Here is a 23,348-nt window from a genome sequence, read left to right on the forward strand (position 1 = left end):
AAGCACCAGAGACACAAAAGAACACCCCAAATCCCAGAAAAAGTGATTTTTCATAATATGGGCACTTTAAGTAATATTCTAAAAGGTAACTTTCACTTCTACCAAAGTCTTTTTCTAGTACGATACTTGTACTTTTACTCAAGTATTGCTTTCTAGTACTTTATACAACACTGCCTACTAGGGTTGTTTTTGTACTTGTAATACACATAACATGTATATAGTCGCTTTCGGGCTAAAATGTCCTATGTCCAAAACTCTTGCTTTTCAGAAAATGGAAAAAGGCTCATTTGAAAACATTATTATATTGAGCTATTTACCTTCGACGAAGTCAGATAAAATTGCCTTGTCACTGTTTATTTGTAAAACCCACAGACAGACGTAAAGGTGTCCAATAGCATTGATTTATTTAAAAAAATGACAGTGGCAAAATATGGAGATACAAGGTTTATGGTTATAGGTCGGGATTATATAATTTAGATGTATTTTTCAAATGAATGATTTACATTTAGCTTTTCTGCCTCCTTCTCACATCAGCAAAGACATCCATTTCCCACTCTTCCTTTTAACCTTCCCATGCATCTGTGTCTCCTTGACGTATTCATGAAGCATCTAATAAAGTGCAGCGCTCAATACTAACACTGTACCCCTGACCCCAGTGATGTCACTGAAGGACAGGACTGAGGGCAAGTTTGCCCTATAGTGTTACCTTCTGTAATGCCGGGCCTCATCACTTTGGCAGCGTGCGGGGCCCTTTCCGTGCGCATGTGTGTGTGAACGTCTGTGTGTGTGTGTTTAATACAGACGGCCTATCAACATGTGGTCCACAACTCCCAGCAGGTTTCAGGAGCAGCACGGACAAAGAAATGGAGATCCAAACCAATCTCCTGCTGTCCGATGAAGTCTGTTCTCCCTTTAATCTGGAATCGGTTACTGTAGAAACTCAACAGCTCAACACAATTTCTACGAAAACTACGTTGCATGTGCTCAGAACAGTGCAGATGCATTTTGAGTACATATCCACATTTGTTTTTAACCAACATTAAAGATAAAGTTGAAGCTGAAAAAAGTTGCATGATGCTAATTCCAAATTTAGGCAAGTGCTAATTATTTTGGAGATTACAATCTTCGATACCCAGAAGTCTTTTTTTTGTTTCCTTCATTTTTTAAGATTCATAAATTCATGTGAACTGTAACATTTCACATGTGAAGAAAAACATTTCACATGAGGAAAAAAAATCCTCTATGGTATGACTCCACTTTCTGATAAGGGCTTGACGAGTAGTTCCTTCTTAAAAGCATAGCAACTTCAATAATAGCGATAGGAAGACACAAAGTTCCATGCATGTTATGTATCTGGAGGTTGGGGGCCACAGTGTTTTTGGACCAGAGGTAGAAAGAGGCTCTGGGAACACACTTGACCTTTTCAGCTGGAGTGACAGAGCGGGGCTGGTCTCATGGAGGTGACCTTTCCCCATGCTCTACCCCCACTGCCTGGTCCAGCTCTATCCGGCTCGCAAGGCTGGGGAGTTGTTACGGCCATGTCTGCATCTCCAAAACAAGGAGAGAGGATGGCTGGGAAAAAAAAGGATTACAGTGGATATTTTCTCACTGTTGAAGGATACATGTGTGATTTTGCCTTGCATTGTTCCATTCGCAGACCAGTGTATTCACACGCCCACAAAATCACAGTCCTCTGCCTCCATTCTTTTTGTCTTTCTTTTGTTCTGTTCCCTAGCTAGCCCACACTCTTGCTTCCTCTTTTATGTCATTTCTGTCAGTGAATATCTCTCTCCATCCTTCTCTTTCTCCCTCCCTCCCTCTCTCTCCCTCCCCTCCCACTTCCCATCTTTGCATGTGCCACTTTCAATTGAAGTGATATGCCCTGTGGCAAACTCTGCCTCTGTGTGCTCGAGCAGGCTTTGTTGGTAATGGCTGTTATTCCTGACGCGAGGGGAGGAGTGTAAATTCTTCTAGCGAAGCCTAACACCAGCATGCATGGGAATTATATCGTACTGTATTGTGGAACAATACATCAAACCCCCCACTGCATGGCTTCCATAGGTATATTTATAATAGTTATCAGCCTTAAATCCCATCCCAAATCTCTCACTAACACTCCCTCAAGAAATCCCTTTCCACACTCACAAGTAATTCATCAATGTTGCTCCTGCGAATGGTTTTACAGTAAATGAGATCCCTGTTAGTACTGAACCAATTTCTTTGTCTCTATGCAAAGATAGCGGGACTGTATTTTAAGTAGACAGAGAAATGTGATATGGGAGGCTAGCCCTGAGTTAGCTGATTATATTAAAGGGAAGGGATGCAGCTCCTGTCTCTTTTTTTGTCTTGTAATATTTATACACACTAAAACGGGTTAAATATTTATCTTTATTTAACTGAATGCAAGTCATTTTCCCCTTACAGTACTCTTCATTAGTTCTGTGATGTTTGCCTGGTAGGTCATTCGTTCGCAGTAAAGTAGGCTGTGTTTTGTTGTGTTCAGTGTTGTGCTGGTATGTCTCTAACCTCTAATTGCCCTGCACTCCGCTCACAGGCCCTGGAAAGCGAGTTTGTGTCATGTCAGCTGCATCAGTGGATTGACCTTATTTTCGGCTACAAGCAGCGAGGCCCGGAGGCGGTGCGTGCCCTCAACGTCTTTCACCACCTGACTTACGAGGGCTCCGTCAAGCTGGACAGTATCACCGACCCTCCGCTCAGAGAGGTAAGGCACACACATTGCCATGGAGACAAAGCCCCCCCATCCCCACCCCCCTTTCTCATTTAACATAGGCACAACTTCTTGTCTCTGTTTGTCCTGGCATGTGTTGAAGCTCCGGGAGCATTCATATCATGCATCTGTCAATCAATTATTGTGTCATGCAAATGTAAGCCGTGAGAGAATTTGGCAGAGCTGCTGACTCATGGAGTTTGCTTTGAGATAAGCGTCACTTTGCGATGACCGGAGTTATTCATTTCCCCTCTCTCAGATAAACAGAAATCTTTTAATATCTGTCCACATAATTCATAGATCCTCTTAACATCAGGATTCTTTGCTCTTTTCTTCCTCGCGCTGAATGTACTGTATGTTCCTTCCCTTAATCAGATCAATGAATCTGACTGAGCTCTTTGATCAATCAACTGAGGTCACTCAGTCAATAGGCGAGGGAGTGAATCCTCTTGTTCTCAACGAATTAATTGAATATCTATGAGCTCGGCCGTACGACTCGTGAATAGCTTAATTGCGTAGAGGGGAAAGGGGACCGGAGACTGCAGCAGCTGGCGTGCATTGTGATACTTTCCAGTTTGAGCTTGTCTCTCCCTGTGATATCCACCATCTGCTGTCTGCAAAACAAGTCATTTATATACTGTCACTTCCAGGGGCGCCTTTATTTATCAAGTGACCACTATGCAAATCACCTGCAGAAGATTTGGCCGATCTAATTACCAAAGGAAATTGTGAGAGGTTTTTTTTTCATCATTTTGAGAAAGATTAAGGTGATGCCTTTTTTATTTATTCATTTTTTTATTATTATATTTCATCCGACTGAGGGATTTTTTTTAGCTGTCTTACACCCTGCCTACTATTACCCTGAGAGATGACAGTACTGTTAGTTAGTTGCACATTAGGAAGCCTGCTACTCAGACTCCCTAATTGCGTGCCCAGTTGATGTAGTCGCTATTGTGACATGTAAATGTATTTGTGCTGGAGAGAGAAATAGGCTCAGCTAATTGCAACTGATGTAATGCTGATATGATGAGCACTAATTAAGACCAACCTTCATACCTTCAATCATGTTGCTCATTCCCAATGGATTCTTCCTCTCCCTGTAACATAAAGAATAACCTTGTATATCTAAATCGCATATACTAAAACCAAGCAAGATCCTGAAAAAAAGTCTGTTAGACAGTCATTTGATTTCCTTGCATATACAAGTTTCAAAGACTTACTGGCAATTCCGAAAACGATAATTGTAATTTTTCAACAGCCCCCTGCAAACCTGAGGACAATGTGTATAAAAAAAGTATAGTACAGTATTTCTCCAGGCGGATTACAACAGTTGTATTGTACTTTAATGCTCTGCTGATTTCATTTAAGTTAATACTTAAATTAAGAACAATATTCCTGCACAGTCTATATCATTATGATCATTTTGTAGGTGATTTCCTGCAGGATTTAGCGTACCATGGTTCGCGTTATTGTTTACCACGCCTCCTGTCTGCGAGCTGCCTGTCTGAGCCCGTGAGGTGGAACATGGAAAAGTGCCCAACGAATGTCTCGCTAAGACCTGCTGAAATGTGACGATTGACTCCGGGGTATTGATTCATTGTGAGCCTGACAGGTGAAACTGCACATCCAGCGTTAGTCATAACAATTAAGGCATTTGAAATGCCAATAAATTAGAGGTCATGAGAGATAATTTCCGCCCATGTGTCAGAAAGGAAATGATGACACCCTCTGACACGCCGCGGGGCCTGTGGCTGAGGGCACGGTGACAGCTCTACTGGGCACACTGCCGGAACAGCAGTCCTCCGACGTGATGCTCCTCCTGACAGCCTTCTCTTATGGACAAACATGACAGCAACCCCTTGATTCAAACCCCGCTGTGTCACTCACAAGTAAACAGACAAATTATTCATCAGTGGGACTCCATTCCTCCTCAGCTGCCACTGCCCCTCCCGCCCCCTTCTGAAGTCGACAAAGACAACAAAGTGTGCCGTGGCTAGCCAATGAACGGTTTGAAGCAGCCGAGATATATATATATATTCAAATTGATTTCACCTTGATTTTCTCATAGTGACGGGACACAAGTGTTTAAATGCTTGACCTTAATAATAAGACACTTCCTTCATATGGATCACATAGAATAAGGATTATGTGTGCTTTGTCATTGAAGATAACTGCATAAGAGACAATCAGCTGCTGGTGGACACATTGTTTGAGACATTTCTGCTCCCACGTAGAAGTAGTGCACACGTGGACTCCCGCTGTCACTCAAGAAACACCCTCAGGCTAATTCGTTGTTAGTACTTAAGGATTTAAATAAATCCAGATAAGCTTATCTTTAAACACATTTCCATCGGCATGTAAAGGATGGGCCGCAGTGTCGTCACGTGGGAAAGTAACGCGATTACACCGCAATTACATTAATAGTTTGTTTATATGTGTTTGCTATGGGTCCGTGTTGTTTCCGTGCTGCCTTGATCTGTTTTTATAATCGGTTTATACTACTTAAAAGCCAAAAGTACTTAGCAATTTGCTTCTGTAATCTCCTGAGTCAGTCAAAAGGTGAAAGGTGAAGCAGCGTCATATTTGTAGTTGCCACCGCTGAACTCAGGTGTCATGACTCAGCACGATCCCACGCTGCTTAGTGGGTCACTGCGAGGCCATGTTTGCATTCTGTCTGACAGAGCTGTTGTGTTGCTGCATTGCGTGAGTGCACTGGAGGATGCTGTTGGAAGGGGGCGGGGGGGTGCTCCACGCAGCCTCTCTGTCAACAGTTTGGGAACCAGGCAGCAGAGAGAGAGATGCAGCCAGCCACTCACCTCTGAAGCCTTTTGCCTCATGCCCAAATCAGATGCGAACAAAGTCCTACAGATACACACGCAGACACTGTGTTATGTTATGATGGATGTTTGGTGCTCACCCATGCAAGGCGCGTGTTGCTGGAAGGGGAGATCATCCAGATGGCTTTGGCGATAAGTGTCACTTATCAGCCAAAAAGCAGAGACCTGAAGTGACTTAAACTAATGAAGTGTCTGTTAAGTGCTCCCCATCCCAGACTGAGGTAGGGATACGTTTCTGACATACCTCAGAGAGGATTAGTGTGGAAGCACCTGAGAGCATATCGACACGTTTTGATCATCCAGTGGAGGAACATGTTAACCTTCAACAAGTCAGACCCCCTTTCCTCCACACACACACACACACACACACACACACACACACAGTCACAGTCAAATCCTCCCCTTGCACTCTGGAAACAATTGTTGGGCATCAAGGTTGTCTAAGACTACCAAAATTGGACATGCAGCAGCCCAGTTTCCCTGGTAATAGAATCAGCACAAGAAATATGGTGATGTTGTCCACATGGCCTCCTTTGCCTTTCTGATCTTTGTATCAAATTTCTTTATTTGAACAGACATCGTGACCCTCACCCCAAACCTAACCTTAAAAAGCCATAATGTCAGTTGCTTATTACTTGACGGACTGCGTTGTAAAGAAACACTGACTAGCACTTAATGGTTGCCAAATGTGCTCACAAACTCACATGAAACTTTCACTGCTGTGGACAGCGCCTTTTTTGGTGCTGTGGAAGATAGGAAGTGACCGGGGGGGGCGTTGGTGGAGGCGACTGTTTGGCTTGCAGGTGGCCTGTCCTAATTCAGTATCGCCTCCCAAACTTCCCTTGCCACATCTCCCTCTGTGGCATGTGCTACCCAATAGGTCCTTTTGATTGTGAGCGGTGTGTACAGGCGGAGGAAAATGAAGGCTAGTCACCCAGGCAGCCAGAAGGGCGGGCGAAAGGCTGAGCGATGTATGTTCCATTGTGCACAGTGGCATTGACGGACATCTACAAGCTCCCCTCTGATGGTGGAAGTGGCTCCAGTCACATCAATCACTCCCGCCGTGGAGTGCCCCACTTTCAGTCAAGCTCAGCAGCTCTTACTGCTTGTTTTTTTTTCCTCACTCACTTTGAGGCAAAGCTGATCTTTTGTCTGGAAGTTATTTTCTAATAATAGTTAAGACTTGATTCCTCCGGTGTGTTTTTTTTCTTCTTTTTCTTCCTGTACTCAGGCTGCGTCACGAGCATCCCATACTCCTAGTTTGTACCCCATAAATCATCCTTCATCAAGCTTCCTCTGCCAAATTGTCTCGGTCTGCTTGTGTGATTTTGTGCCTCTGTTTGGTACGTACGTTTGTGTGCGTGGACATGCTTTTCCCCTTTGTTTCAAGCACAATAACATCTAAAAGCAGGCCGGCCTGCTGCAGTCCTAGCTGGATGTCACTCCAGGTTAACATTTATGCAGTGGGGGCCCCTGCGCCTGGAAATGGGAATGGTTAACTGAAGCATGTTAATAGGAAAAGGCTTGTCTCTTCCATACTAACACTTGGATGACTCTGCAGGCTGAGGGGGGAAGGGGGAGCACCCAGGCGGATTGGGAGTGCTCCCCTTTCCCTTTACCTCCCCCTTTCCTCAGAGGCACGGCTGAGTTAGGATTTGCTTGCATTGTCAAGTAACGCATTGACCCATCACTTTGATGCATATTGATTGTGACAGCCGCTCTCTCTCTCTTTCTCCTTCTCTCTCTCTCTCTCTCTCTCTCTCTCTCTCTCTCTCTCTCTCTCTCCCGCAGGCCACAGAGGCACAGATCCAGAGCTTTGGACAGACGCCATCTCAGTTGCTTATTGAGCCACATCCTCCACGCAGCTCCGCCATGCACCTGGTGAGAGCAACGTGCATGCTGGGAAAATTCCCTGCACCTCTGGTGGTTAGTGTGTGTGAGAGACGATGTGTGGACCTACGCGAGCCTGAATGGTGTGGGTTTGCGGGCCTGTGTTTATAGGTAGACACAAGATTAAGATAGATGTCCCTGATGTCTTTCTTTCTTTCTTTCTTTCTGTTTCCTTCACTCCACTCCGTTATGTAAATATTTCAGAGCCTAATCCTAACCCTTACTTCATGTAGGTCACAGGCCTGCAATATAACAACACATTTTGTCTGCACTGTTTTCTAGCTGTTACTGCCTACTAGCAGTGTGGTGTAAAGGGAAGAGTGCTCCCTACTGGCCTAGCTTCCCTCTCTCTGCTGTAAGCTGCTCTTCCCTGTCTAATCCATGTAATAGTCAGCCTTGCCCTCATTATCCCCACATGGCTCTCTCGGTTTCTCTCTCCCTTCAAGAAACTTTGTAAGGCAGATTCCTTTGAGACCTTTTAGTTCAATTTTCTACTTTTGCAACAGATGTGAACAGTTTCATCCACTTCTGTCAAAAGCCTATAAAATTAGGGACAAGATGAGAGCTGAAACTGGTTCAAAACTCAAAGCGTTGTCAGGATCACTATGTCCTCCATTGCTTTTACTCCTGCTCCACTTGAACTTTAATCCAGGCTTGTAAAGGTTGAGCTGCGTTTTACAGTGGTGAAATAAGCACATCTTTTTAAAAATAAAGTGTAATGCTCCTTCTTTGTGGACCAAACTCAATCTTTCTGATACATGTGTATCATGTATGCACCATCTCATGTGTACAGCCTACTCCATCCCAGTTTTCCATGTCTTTCCCTTGTCTGACCAGTCCCTCGTCTGACTGCGCTGTCCGGAGGGGGCAGTGCATGATGCTCTCCTCTGTGTCTGAACCTAGTTTTTCCTCCAACCTCCACACTAATTGCCTCTTTCCATTCTTTTTCTCCCATACCTCTTACCTCTTCATGTCATCTTCTACATCCCTCTGCCTTCCTGCTGTGCCCCCACTTCCTCTTCCTGCTCTTCTTTTCCTTGTACTCCTCCTCTCCCGCCATCACATCCCTTCGTCCTTTTACACTCCGTCTTTTCTCTCTTCTACTCAATAGTGTTTCCTTCCACAGAGTCCTCTCATGTTCAAGGACCAGATGCAGCAGGACGTCATCATGGTGTTGAAGTTTCCGTCCAATTCGCCGGTAACGCATGTGGCCGCCAACACCCTGCCCCACCTCGCCATACCTGCCGTGGTCACGGTCACCTGCAGCCGCGTGTTCGCTGTCAACCGATGGCACAACACCGTCGGTGAGTGGCGCTCAACACGCAAGGGCAGGCGATGCGTTCAATCATATGCCCCTCGTAAAAAAAAAGAAAAAGAAGGGGAAAAAAAAGTGCCACACCACATGTGATACCTACCACAGCAGCGGCCCTGTAAAATCACTTCATCACCATCACACACAAAACCTGCCCACCACTCATAATAGAGCTGTAGCCAGCTGGCTGTGTGAGAGGCTAGCACCTCCTAGGTAAGCTGACCATGAGTGTTTCCACATGTTCCTTTTCAGACATGTGTGAACAACATTACCCACAGAGCCCCTCCCTGAGAATCAGCCTCACCTCAGGGTCAGAGGGCCAAAGCAATGGTTACTTGGAAATTAGGCCGCAACTGCAACACATTCTCCTCACACGTCCCCATCTGTCACTGTAGAGACACACTGAGCCCAGGACCAAAGAGTCGGCACTGTGTGGCTGCTCTGGCTGCTCCCACACTAATGAACACAGCTGCAGCACCCTTGCCATCCTGTCGGAGAGGAGGGAAATGTGGTTTGGCTTTTTCAGAATAATGATGATAATAAGGTCTCCATATTTTCAGATGTGTTGCTGTTTCGAAACTGGCTCCAGATACAGATTGCATGGATAAGATGTCTCCATTCTGTTTGACACTTAAAAAACAAAAAATAAAATAAAAAAGCCCAGTAAGACAGACAGAAATCTTTCTGATTAGTCTCGCATTGTCAGACTTTACTCCACAACGCTGTGGAGTAAAGTCTGACTACACCACACATACATTCTGGGATGGGAGAAAAAAACGCTCTGGGTTGTTTGCATTTCTTTAAACCAGTCACATCGTCTTGGGCGGCGCTAGGCTCCGTAAGCAGTCACGGTGGCTCTGCAAAATAGTCCAAAACTTGTTTTGGTGGAACATTTGCACCCCGGCAAAAGTAATTAAAGGTCCCATGGCATGAAAATGTCACTTTATGAGGTTTTTTAACATTAATATGCGTTCCCCCAGCCTGCCTATGGTCCCCCAGTGGCTAGAAATGGTGATAGGTGTAAACCGAGCCCTGGGTGTCCTGCTCTGGGGGATCACTAAGGTCTATATAAAAGAGACTTCAGATACAGTATTAGAGGACCACTAAGGTCTATATAAAAGAGTACAGATTAGAGATGGTCCGATAACATTTTTTGCTTCCTGATACCGATTCTGATACCTGAAATTGCGTATTGGCCGATACCGAGTACTGATCCAATACCAGTGTGTCATATATTTTATTATGTTTTAACAACTGTATACTACTATCCCTGTATGGATGTGATATGAATTCTATCTTTGTTTTGTTTTTTTTTAAGATCAATTTTATATTGGTTTTATATTTTAAACATACAGAACAGACAAACACAATTGAACAAGGCAGCGCTGAGCTATCATTTTCTTGGTCGCGGTTGATCCAGCTAGCCAAATCTTCCTCTGTCTCCCATGCAGGTGTAATTTAGAGTCATTAGGAATTATGATTGATGTTGTTTTATTCCAAAACTCATGCACCTGTTCACACTCCCAGACCATGTGCAGGAAAGTTCCAGTTAGTTCAGGTTGACAGAACGTACAATAGGGAGTGGGAATGGCTTTAGAGACTCATCTCTTCTGAGGAGTCCAATATGTCCTATGGCATATGTTGAAGTGGATATGCTGGTGATTTGGGTTCTTGGAACAGTGGGAAATGTTGTCCCAAACTGTCTCCCAATTAATTACGTTCCCCTCAGGGCTCAGCTCTCGCTGCCATTTCTTTACTATTGGGAGTTGATGTCTATCTCTGTTGTCGGTCTGGCTCAGGTTAAACTCTTTGTGAAACATGAACAAACACAAACAGTGAATGCCACAGAACTTTCTTTTATTCTCCAGTTTGACGGTCAGTTATAACGGAAAAAGAATATAAATAAACTACTTCAAAGTAGATTTTCTTTAGGGCTTTATTACGTGGTATTGGATCGGTGCATAGTACTTCCCGATACCGATAACAGCGTTTCAGGCAGTATCAGAGGCACATCTCTAGTACAGATCCTCGCAAAAATCACACTATAATCATTTAAATTTTTCAAGATTTAATATTAGTCAATGAAAATGAGAATGATGATACAATACATGATCATTCCCTTCAATATCGTGAATCATATCGCAATCGCAATACAAGTCAAAATAATCACAATTAGATATTTTCCTCAATCGTGCCGCCCTAATGCACACATGCGGAGGTGAGAAATAGCCTCAATGATTAATATACTTATGTAATCCAGGTCTCCGAGGAGCACCAGGCTACTCTCTTGAGCAGGCCCATCACCTCCCTATAGAGATGGACTCTCTGGTTGGTGAGTAAGCTTCCTTGTTTTGAATGGAAAAAGACATTTGACCACTGGCTTTTATATGCTGTATTTTAGCTGTAAGGCTCTTAATTAATGACTTTAACACCTCAGGTATTGACATGAGTTCTGTTCTCTCCCCCCCAGCCAACAATACTGGAAGCAACAAGCGCCAGATCACAGACCTAGTGGACCAGAGCATCCAAATCACCACACACTGTTTTGTGGTGACAGCTGACAACCGCTACATCCTGGTGTGTGGCTTCTGGGACAAGAGCTTTCGTGTGTACTCCTCCGAGACAGGTAGGTTACAGTGTAAACTCTATTTCCTATAGAGGTGTGCACTGATGTGTGGAGGACGGAGCGCTATAATAATACAGTATTGTCGCTGTTCTCTCCTGACAAGCCTTGTAGAGAAACTGATAACTGTACTGTAATATGCTGGGACTCACTGATAAGAAAACAAGTTATTTCTGCTAATTTCTTTTCTATTGATCAGGATTCAGTGGGAACAAGATGATAATTTACTACATTTTGACAAGCTGCATTTTATTTGGTGGTTCCAAACTAAAGGGTTGGGATGAATTTCACAAGAGGATTGAATGGATAAGAAAAAAAGTCTGTTGTTTATTTTTTCCTCAATATTTCTTTTCTCTTATGAAATACTGGATACTTTGACCTCTTCTGGCCTTTAAAAATCCTTCAAACATAACAAACCAAGAGAGAAAAATCATTCTTTTTTTGTTTTGGGGGCATTGTAACCTTTAATAGACAGGACAGCTGTAGACGGGAAAGGGGGAAGAGGCGGAAGACATGCAGCAAATGGCCGCAGGTCGGACTCGAACCCTGAGCCACTGCGTCGAGGACTGAGCCTCTGCATATGGGCGCCCGCTCTACCAAGTGAGCTACCCAGGCCCAGGGAAAAATCACTCTTGTGGGTTGAGCTGCTTAACTCTGTCCACTCTAAAGCCTTAATCTGTGATGGTGGGTCACAAGAAGACGGTTTATTTGAAGAGGCCACAAGCCAAAAAGGCTGGGACCCACTGATTTAACCACACTGAAAACATTTTTCACTATTTCACACAATACTCCCTCACAGTCAGTGGGGCTTTCACAACAGCAGGAGTAGTTTTACCATGTCGCATTTCAGGAACTTCTGACTTAACAATTTTTGCCAACATTGAAAACATTTGTGCATATTTCTTTTTTATTTAGGCAAGCTGACCCAGATAGTTTTTGGCCACTGGGACGTAGTGACATGTCTGGCCAGATCAGAGTCTTACATCGGAGGAGACTGCTACATCGTCTCTGGGTCCAGGGATGCGACACTTCTGCTGTGGTACTGGAGTGGACGGCACCATATTATTGGCGACAACCCCAATAACAGTAAGTAAAGTACACACACACACACACACACACACACACAGTATACTACTGCATTGCCCTCTTGACAAAGTTACAGGGATATTTTCTATTAGTATTTCACCTATGAAATACTCTCGTATAAAGCCTGTATAGGTGCATGAGTTCATTGTTAGTATATTCAAAAAGAGCCTTTGATCAACACTGGAAAAAATGCATTCTACCCTAGAAATTGAATAATGTGGAGAGACAGGGAGAAGATAATGTATCTGCACTGTAGCTGTGATATATTATTAGTGTGATTTATTGCATTGAGCTGTGCTGCTTTCAAGTAGAGGACTCCAGATGTCTTGGCTTTCAAAATAGTAGACCCCAGTGTGTGATTTCTGCTGCTCAGTTCATTTAGTTGTTCATTCTCACTGATTGTCTGTGTTCAAAACAATCCATCAGGGTAGGGGAAACAGACATCACAGTACTGTACAAGGAGGAGCACCATATATGGTATGGAATTGAAAAACTGAAGACGAGGAAGAATTTATTTTTAATTTCTGGATGACAATACAATGTGTGTGTTTGTGTGCGTTAGAAGATCTTGTGTTTCCAATTGTTACAGATTCTAGGAGCTCCAGATTAGTTGTGAGTGTTCTCTAATTAACTTCACTGAGGCTCCGACAGTTAATTAAGAATTTCAGCTTGGTTGCCTCCAATTAGCAAGGGGCAATAGCACTTGTGTTACTGCAGCAGGAGAACAGTATTCCCCTGATATTCACACTACAAGTGCTTACAATGCATCCGCAATGGACAAAAGGGACGGAAACTGCATCGCTCATCCCAACAAACAAAAGACAGCGTGAAAAAAGATGCGTTTTCACTCAATGAAATCACTTCCAACGTCTTATCAATATGTCGTCAATATGTCATCATTTCAGAAACACTGTGGAGGCAGCGGATACTAAACTAGCTCGCTTTAAGAATGCAGAGCAATAGAGGTGTGGGATCCTGGAGTTTGTTTGTAAAGGAACAGGGGCAGTGCAGAGGAATCCGCTAAAGATTTGACACATTATACAAAAATGGCATTTACAATGATCCTCAGGGATAAACCACTACCGCATATACTTTCATATCTTCACACTCGAAGCCCTCAAATGAATGAGCACCAAAGTCCTCTTTATTCCCGTACTTATTTCCTTATTTGTCATTGAACGATCCTTTCCACGAGTCTCATTCTGATGATTTAATGCCTATTATATTTTCTATAATGCCGGTTGAAGGTTGTGTGAATATGTAGCAGCAGCCCTCTGGATCACTGCTTCCTCATCCCGTAGATGTGGAGTGCCAAAGAAATTGATTTCGCCCGCACCCCAAAAGGCTGCATGTGTCTTAAATGTGTAATAATTAAAATATTTCCAGCTCACTCATGGCCCTGCCGCTCAGACTTGGCCCGGTGCAAGGGGATATTTGCACCGGGTAATTGTGGTGGCTGACTTGGTCTCGTCCCGAGGGCTAGGAGAGGGTGGGGGGTACGCGGTGCAGGCTGATTGAATCTTTTGTCGGGTAGGTGAGTTGCATAAGGTCCCCTTTTTCCCCCTGGAGGCTTTTTCTGACACTTGTCCTATTCAGCTTCCCTCAGCAGTGGGTGCTGGGACTGACAGCGCTGCTCAGGTTCCTGGTCTCTAAGGGACTGTGCTGCATCGATCACAGTCCAGCTCACTGACTGGACCGCTACAGCTGCAGAGGTGAGGAGATGATGGGGGAGGAGGAGGGGATAAGAGAGGAGAAGGAGAGCAGTCTGGCACATGTCCACATCATCTATCCGGACTTTACTGTCATCGAGGTGGATAGAGAAACTTTCCTGAACTGGCTGAACTTTTGAGTCTTGTGTATTTTATGTTTGAGTTGAGTTTGCTGTCACTAGTGGACTGAAAGGTGGTGAATACTAAGGGCCCACACAAATTGTAGTAGGATTATTTTATTTATACAATAATAAAACACAATTTGAATTACATTAAACACCAATTTGGGTGCCTAAAGCATAATTTTTTTCAGTTGACCCAGAATTCCTATCGACCCCTTCTGTTATGTTTTAATACTTACATTACGTACATTTTGGACAGTTTCTCTGCCTCTCATTGGCTGCATTTGGTCTGCATTTCTTTCTTTGTTGTTAAATACAGATACTTCCCACTGTTGACATTAATTTAGTGGTGGATTCAAAGGGTTAGACTCTCTGTAAGACACTGCAGTAGTGAAGGACTTGATGTGGGTTTATTCAGTATTGGTGATCAGTGCCTTTTCAGAAAGAGACTAGAGGTCGCCTCCGGGTGCTGTGGAACTCCCCTCACTAACCTCTCCCCTGGCCGTCATCAATCATGTGACACTCGGGATGAAATCAAGTGGCGCGGCTGCCATCAGTGGGCATGCCAGCATTTACATGACAATTCAAAGGGACCTCCCTGCTAGCAGATGGGTGTCAAAATCACTGTGCTTGTGTTTATTTTATTTTATTTTTATTTTTTAAGTGCGGTGGTTATGTTGCAGACCATTGCACAGAAATCCCAGTTCAGAAATTTGACAGGTACATTCAGATTACCTGCTCAGGTATTCAGATTGTTTAGGTGATGGTTTCAGAGTCAGGCGATAGATGTAGATAGACCAAGTAATCGGTTCATGATATTGTGTATGTGTCATCTTTCAGGTGACTACCCAGCACCGCGAGCAGTTTTGACGGGCCATGACCAGGAAGTTGTGTGTGTGTCAGTCTGCGCAGAGCTGGGCCTGGTCATCAGCGGAGCCAAAGGTCAGTGTACTCTCCTGTCTCCCTTTAACATCACTGTTATCAGAGACTGTTATCAGGTCAGGGACACTTGTGTTTGAGCTAGCATATTGGCATACATACTGTAGGCTACCAGTCTATTACCAACCCACATAGATTGGACAGGTGGTTGTTTCAATGAACACTCTAGACCTGCATGTGTCTATACCATACCAATCAAAAATATTTCTCCCTGATACCAATTTCAATACTTAAACTTGCATATCAGCCAATACTGAGTACTGATCCAATACCAGTGTGTTAAAAAATATATGGTAAGTTTATTTCATCCATAAAAATGGATAACTCTATGAAGCAATAGTTAATAGTTATTTAGCAGCTGTATACTAATAACCCTACATGCAGAGAATGAATGCCATAGAGATTTCTTTTATTATGTAGTTGAGTCATAACCAAAATAGAACATAAATATTTTAAAGTAGATTTTCTTCGGGGCAAAATGATGTGGTATCGGATCGGTTGCAAAGACTTGAATAATCACTGATACCAGAATTTTAGGCAATATCTTTTTTTTTAGATCAGTTTTTTATTATTGGCACCATTTATCATACAGAACAAATGCCACAATATGTGCCAGGTAATATCAGATGGTGCACAGAACATTTTAGGCAATATCTGAGGCATTTGTGATACTGGTATTGGTATCACAACAACTCTGATGTGTACTCAGCTGCACATCCAAGTGCCTCACAGAAAAAGCCAGGACCAGGAATCTCTTTGCATGCTGTTGAACTACAGAAAGTAAGTTGTCTGATTTTATAATGTTTTACATGAGCTTACATGTCTGTGCATGTTTGGGTTCGGCAGAGGGTCCATGTCTGGTCCACACCATCACAGGGGACCTGCTGCGGGCTCTGGAGGGACCAGAGCACTATCGGTGCCCACGGCTCATCTCAGTGTCCAGTGAGGGCCACTGCATCATCAAGTACGAGAGGGGCTGCTTCTGCAACTTCAGCATTAATGGAAAGCTGCTGGCACAGATGGAGGTCAACGATTCCACCAGGGTAAGCTGGTATTTTTAGACCAAGAGAACCCATTAGAGATGTGGATGCATCTTTACAAACCTTTCATTACTGTACATATGCTTTGATTCAAATACTGAGTCAGTTTGCAAAAACATTGATGATGGTTATGTACAACAGGATCTTTATTGATGATTGCCTGAAAGGGTAACATAAGTTAAACAAAAGACTACACAGCCTGGATCATGGTTTACAATTCAATGTTTTACAGGAGAAATTCAAGATATTAAAGCTATAGTGCATAGTTTCTGTTGCCCCCATGAGGAATTCTAAGTAATTACAACAACACTGTTGGCACATCCACATGATACAAGCCTTATGTGACCCCGCACACTGAGCTGATGGTCTTAATTAGCTTGGTAGCAACTCATTTGGCAACGGCTTGAATGTAACGGACGTTCAGTAATATCAAAAAGTTACGCACCAAAGCTTTAATACAGTTATATAATTGTATAAATAGTATTATTACAATAACCCATCTTAAATGTGTACAAAACTGCACTTCATTGTCATACTGTTCCTCCATAATCACAAATGTTGTTTGTGTTGTGTACAGTACATAAGCATCTGTCATACTGTTACATTTTTGACATTATGCAGCAAAACAACTTTCCCTAAGTTGGAAGCTCTTTATATACAGTCTATGGTTAAAAGTGACATGTTGAACCCTTCTCTGTCCCTGCTGTAGGCTATTCTCCTGAGCAGTGATGGCCACAACCTGGTCACAGGTGGGGATAATGGCGTGGTGGAGGTGTGGCAGGCCTGTGACTTCAAACAGCTCTACGTCTACCCTGGCTGTGATGCTGGCATCCGAGCCATGGACCTATCACACGATCAAAGGTCAGAGCGGGCAGTTGTATGGCAGCAATTATGAGGCCACAGAAAGCCAACCTAATTAACTGTCATCATTATACAGCATAGTTTCTCAAAGTGTCCAAGCCAGTGGCCTTCAGAAACGTTTTGTGCAGCCCCTGAAGGTGACATCAAATCTATGCATTATACTTTAATCATCCGCAGTCCTTTTTTAATACTTTCACTTTCAATAGCTTACAGTACATTTAATACACCGTCGCAGCATCCGGAGCTTAGCACCACCCAAGGCGATTGTGATTGGTTTAAAGAAATGCAAACAATCCAGAGCATTTTCCCCTCTATCCCAGAATGATAAGCGGTGTAGCCAGACTCCAGTGCTGCCACAGCGCTGTGGAGATAGTGCCCCCCTAATATGCGTCTGTCAGGTTAGGCTTAACAACTTGTAGAAAGCTACTGGTTGCATGGCAACTAGTGACCCCTCACAAGTGTTGCAGGAATTACTTTGTCATTAATGTTAGTGCTGTTAGCTGAAGTTAGCAATTTCAGTGGACGACTTGGTAGTTTAATGTAGAAGTGAGATGAAAAAGCTATTTTGTTTTGTGTGCACTTTTCCTATGTGGCCCTCAGTCATATGCTGGCTCTCCATATTGGCAAGAAAGTTATCAGAACTTGAAAATCCCTGGTATAGTATGTCATAAGAAATATAGCATGTTATCCAAATAAGTGTCACAAAACATTACATTAAATCATAATAGTAGGTCATGACAAAAGTCATAGTTTGTCACAAAACATTTATAGTATAGTATGCCATAATTTATTATGACTAACAGCATATTGGCACTCAGACACCAAAACTTTGAGAACCCGATATATAGGTACATTTACTGCTTTAATCAGAATCAGAAAAGCTTTATTGCCAAATATGTTTACACACACGAGGGATGTGTCTTGGTATCGTAGGTGTAAGTCACATTAAAGCAACATGCACAAACACACCGAGGTAATAATAGTAATAATAATAAGGTCCTTGGATGAGGTGAATTCAGGAAATAGACATTGTACCTTATTTATTTATCTTAATAAATTTATACCAATAACAAGGGAGATATAGATCAAAGAAGCAAAGATCTTTTGAACTCTGAGGCAAAACAAGTGTGTTGGAGCTATATAATCATGCACACAACACGGCTTTACAGAATCATTGAGTGAGCTTGTGTGTACTATAAGTATTGTACTCTCCGAGTATACTTGTCACATGCAGTTTAGTTAGTGCAATATCCACCATCCTTTTCCTTAGAGCCTGCAGTTGCCATAGAAACCAAATTGCCAGGGTTGTCCTCTGCTAGTGCACTTATTTTAGCACAACAGCGGGCAGACGTGTGTGCTGGCCGGTTTTCCTTAACGTTTGTACATTGTTCGTATAATGGGTGCCGGGTCGGCGGCGCTGAGGCGACAGTGTTCGCTCTGAGGCTATAGGCCTGACGTCATCATGTGACCCTGGCAGTCAAGAGAGGTTAGAGAGTCGGAACATTCAAGCTGCACTTCACAGCCACAGGCCAAATCCCCCTGGGCATTTACAGTCCGGTTCAAAACAGAAGCCTCTTTCTTAAGCAAATTAACTGTGCACCATCATGACTGACTGCATGACCTGTTAAGGTAAGCAGAGGATGGTCAGATAGAGGATGACATTTTATGAATAACATCAGGGACTATAAAATTTAGTACTGCATGGCATGCTATTTTTAACATTTCTTTCAACACCACTTAACATATCTCTTCAATTAAATATTTTAAGAACCCCTTGATTCAGTTCCAATGTCTTTCCTCAGTAAGTTGACATTAGGTAACATAAGTCAGCCATTTACAGAGGGGCCTTCTGCAGCAGCTCTGTTCATTGTGCTTGAGCATTTAAGCCCTCGGGGTGTAGCAGTATAAGACAACCCTGTGAAATCAGCTGCTTTTCCTACATACCAGTCAGCCGTGGACACAAGAGCACAGGGGTTGCAGAAGTCAATGGTGTACTTCAGTTGTCAGAGGACTCCCGAAATTTACTGTCACTGCCCCTGATGACCTCCTGCGCTCGTTTCATTCACCACTTTTACGTTAACAAACTGTTCGTATGGATGGAAATAATCATTTATCACTTAACACATTTTAATACATGTTGGTTCCTTGCATATATGAACAAGCCTTTGAAATGTGAATACAATATACAGTAAACACTGGCCCCATGTATGGAGGGACATTGGGTCTCCAATCCTAATGCAAAGCAGGAATGCATTATGCCTAATGTTGAAATTACATGATGAGCCCCTGTGGTGCACTTAGTTTAGAAAGAATGCATTAGTGCATTCAAGGCTGTGACAGTAATGGCCAAACACATTTTTTCCCCTCTTTTTTACTCTTTTTTCCCCAACGCACCGACAGATTTTGGAATCCTGTAGAGTTTTCTACAGGCACTGAAAGCGTCTGACGCGCGCATTTTGAAGTACACCCATTGTTTTAAATGAAAAAAGTTATGATGCGACCTTGTTTCGATTTTGGAGCCTCCAAATGAGGACCCAGCGCAACCAGAGCAGTTTTTTAGCCAAACTACATGTTTGGAGAGAGTTACTGTAATATGCTGTGTAATGATGTGATCGGAATCCAAATTTATAAATTAATTAATATCCACTATTTTGCACTCTCGCTGCAAGTCAGTTTCTCCTCGCTGTCTCAGTGACTGACTGAGGTCAGTGTTCGTTGTTAATCAACGGAACCACAACAGGCGTTAGAGCACCGCGATAGAGGTGCGTATACACCACTGAGATCCGCTCTAACAGTCTTCTGTATATGTTTTTACAGTGAAACACAAGAACAGAGGATGTTAATGATCATGCCTCGGGTCATCTATACATAATCTAGCCTATAAACTTGTTTTGAAGCCTAAAGTCATTATTATAAGTGAAAATGAATGAATGCAACTTAAATATGTCTTAATATCATTAAAGAAAATAAATTTCCTGCAGAAAATGCGTGTGAATATTGAAGAGCTAAATTGCTAAATCTAAACTGATTTTAATTAGTATGAATTTCATTGAAAAGTTGAATAACCCCACTATTTAAAGATGTTTTGAAAAACAAACCCTAAACTGAATTATTGGCTTTAAAAGTTAAATAATGCCAAAAGATGTAGAACATTGTACGATTTGAATTGAGTTTTAGCTAGAGTAGAGAAGAGAGAGCTGTGAGAAACATTTATGAAAATGCAAAAATGAAACAAATTGTTTGAAAAATCTCAAATGCATTGCACTGCTGAAAAACCTGCAAGTTAAAATGTAAAACTGTCAGAGTTGGAACCTGAACTGCATTACCTAAATAAGCTAAGAGCTTAAATACATTGCTAAAAAAACTGAATGCTGTCAAAAGTGGAAAATCAAATAAATTAACTGAAAAGGCTGAAAATCCTTTGTATTATTATCCGACATTGCATAGAACAAAAAAGCATTACCCTTAAGAGCTGCGAGGTGAAAACTGTTGCCGGTAAAGAAAGGGGCTGTACGACTTTGCATTGAAAAAGCTGATAGATAAAATGCAAATGGATTGTAAGTTTATATATATGACCTGAAGTTTACTGAAATGTACTTTAAATTGAAAGTATGTAATGTTGAGTCTTCATCAACAGTAACTTAACACGACTCCGATAAGCGAACATGAAACAAAATAAAGCAGCTATAATATAGAAACTAAACTTCAAACCACAAAAATTCAGTTAGAAGCAACAAACGTACTGAGAGCTGAACACACAGACTTTTAAAAACCTCTCTCTCTTTTTTATGACAAACTTAGGCAAACAGTTTTGTTTCGCCATAAGTGGAAAGTAGGCTTCTGGTCTGTGGAATTAATAATTATAAAATCTATAGGTGGCATCGTGAAATGACCTCACCGTACGTGACATGTTGATATATAATTTGTGTGGATAAAGTTAAAAATGACTGAAATCACGGTTTCAAAATACTCTGAGTTGTGGCTCAATACTGGATGAGGATGAATAACACAGAAGTCAATGACGAGTGATGAAGAGCATCTTGTCGCTCTGAGGCAGATCATTCAAAAACTATAAGACCTGTTGCTTAAATGAGCACATTGGCTGAAAATAGACAATAATATCTATGAATCATACTGTAATAGCTAGGGATGCCCCGATTTATCGGTCGATAGTGTTAGATAGTGTTAGTGTTTAAAAAAAATTATCTTCTATTTTTGGTGATGTGAAAGCTATTGTGTCCGCATTTAATTGCAGAAATGGGAAGTCTGTCGCTGTGGGCTGACTATTTAAAATGAACAAAAATATGCAAATACATTTTGAGTTTGCATTTTGATTTTCTAGTGGTGCGCCAAGACACCCAACGCCAACATTCTGCATGCTAAGAGCTACTGAAGGCATTGGGTTTACTTTGCTTTCCTGTAAAATCATATATTATTGCAAATTTAAATTATTTTTTTTTGTTAATGTTGGAATTGACCTGTGCATTTTGACTTCATGTATTTTAAGATGTTATGATTTATTTATTTTAGTTATATTGCTAATTGTTGTATATTTACTAAAAAACAGGTGAAAGGGATTAATCTATTCTAGCCTCCGATAAACACACATATAATTAAGCACTCTGCCGAGAGCAACAACCACATGTCTGTGTCTGTTTATTTAAAGTTTTCCCACGGCTGCCTCCCACCCACCTTATTTGCCAGTAGCTACACGTGGTAGGACGCTATTACAAACAAATCCACTGTCAGCCACGCTGACCCTTTAATTTCTAGAGGAGCAGCCGTACAATGTATTTTGGTAGCATTGCTGGGACTTTGGAGAAGCGAGGCACAGAGGAGTGGGAAAGAAAGACCTCTCTGAAGCTCCTGAGAATCTTTTAAACTGACCGTTGTCGATCTGAATGAAGCAACTGCATAGCCTATTTCTCGCATCAAATGTTTTCAGAAACACATTTCGGTACTTTGTAAAATAAGAGATTGTAACATAAGAAGTCATAGTATAAAAAAATGATAAAAAAGTCATACTAATGTATGTCACAGAGTGATAGAAACGTGATAGTCCTAGTATAGTATGTTGAATAAAGTGATGAAAAGTCATAGTAGTATGTGGAATAAAGTAATAAAGTCAGAGTATAGTATGTCGAAAAAAGTCATAGTATGTCGAATAAGTGATAAAAAGTCATAGCATGTCAAAAAAGTCATATGATGAAAGTCATAGTATATCAAAAAAAGTCAGTGATAAAAAAGTCATTTTATAGTATGTCGAATAAAGTCATAGTCTTAGTATAGTATGTCCAAAAAGTGATATAGTCATAATGTTAATAGTATAGTCATAGTATAGTATGTCGAATAAAGTCATAGTATAGTATGTCGTAAAAAGTCTTAGTATAGTATGTCGAATAAAGTGATAAATATAGTATAATATGTTGAAAAAAAGTCATAGTAGCCTATAGTATGTTGAATAAAGTCATAGTATAGTATGTCGAAAATAGTGATAAAAGTCATAGTATACTATGTCGAATAAAGTGATAAATATCATAGTATAATATGTTGAAAAAAAGTCATAGTAGCCTATAGTATGTTGAATAAAGTCATAGTATAGTATGTCGAAAATAGTGATAAAAGTCATAGAAATAGTATGTCCAAAAAAGTCATAGTATACTATGTCGTAAAAAGTCAGTCTAGTATGTTGAAAAAGTCATAGTATAGTATGTTGAATAAAGTCATAAGTTAGTGTAGTATGTCAAAAAAAAAAGCCTTTATTCATCACGCAAGGGGAAATTCACAATATTCATTCTTTTAGTACAGTTTTTGTAGTTTGTATTTTTTGTATTTTATTAGTTTATTTGTCAGGGACCATGCACAGTTCAGGTCCTGTACCAGAGTTAGCTATACAGCTACTTTACATCTGTGGTCCCTGGGCAAGGGAGATAAAAAGGACAATATAGACAATACTTGCAATATAATAACAAACATGTGACAAGCCTTACTCACACATAAACCAAAATACAAATATACATTCCAGGTTATAAAAAGATCAATGATCCCATAGTTGATTCGCCTTCAGCAAAGTCTTTAAGGACATTTTAAAACTGCTGAGACTTGCACAATCTCTAATGTGAAGTGGAATTAAGTTCCACTTTTCTACTGCTGTAACTGAAAAAGCTGATTGATCAAATGTAGTCTTCCTAAATTGAGTGT

The 23,348-nt window shown here is 41.7% G+C and overlaps 2 protein-coding genes across 2 annotated transcripts in view; one reads left to right on the forward strand and one right to left on the reverse strand.

Moving 5' to 3' along the window:
- The window catches only part of nbeab (neurobeachin b), a 155,147-nt gene that overhangs the window by 129,211 nt on the left and 2,588 nt on the right, over positions 1-23,348 (forward strand). The window contains 9 exon segments of the mRNA XM_039781228.1: positions 2,555-2,722; positions 7,357-7,446; positions 8,567-8,759; positions 11,028-11,099; positions 11,238-11,393; positions 12,306-12,476; positions 15,148-15,249; positions 16,093-16,289; positions 16,996-17,147. Of these exon segments, the coding sequence (XP_039637162.1) occupies positions 2,555-2,722; positions 7,357-7,446; positions 8,567-8,759; positions 11,028-11,099; positions 11,238-11,393; positions 12,306-12,476; positions 15,148-15,249; positions 16,093-16,289; positions 16,996-17,147 (1,301 nt within the window).
- dclk1b (doublecortin-like kinase 1b) overlaps positions 17,086-23,348 on the reverse strand; it is a 34,625-nt gene continuing 28,362 nt past the window's right edge. Inside the window, exon 17 of the mRNA XM_039781424.1 lies at positions 17,086-18,768. Coding sequence (XP_039637358.1) covers positions 18,736-18,768 — 33 coding nt within the window. The 3' untranslated portion in view covers positions 17,086-18,735. The remainder of the gene's footprint in view (positions 18,769-23,348) is intronic.

Source organism: Perca fluviatilis, chromosome 2 (genome assembly GCF_010015445.1).
Source record: "Perca fluviatilis chromosome 2, GENO_Pfluv_1.0, whole genome shotgun sequence".
Lineage (NCBI taxonomy): Eukaryota > Metazoa > Chordata > Actinopteri > Perciformes > Percidae > Perca > Perca fluviatilis.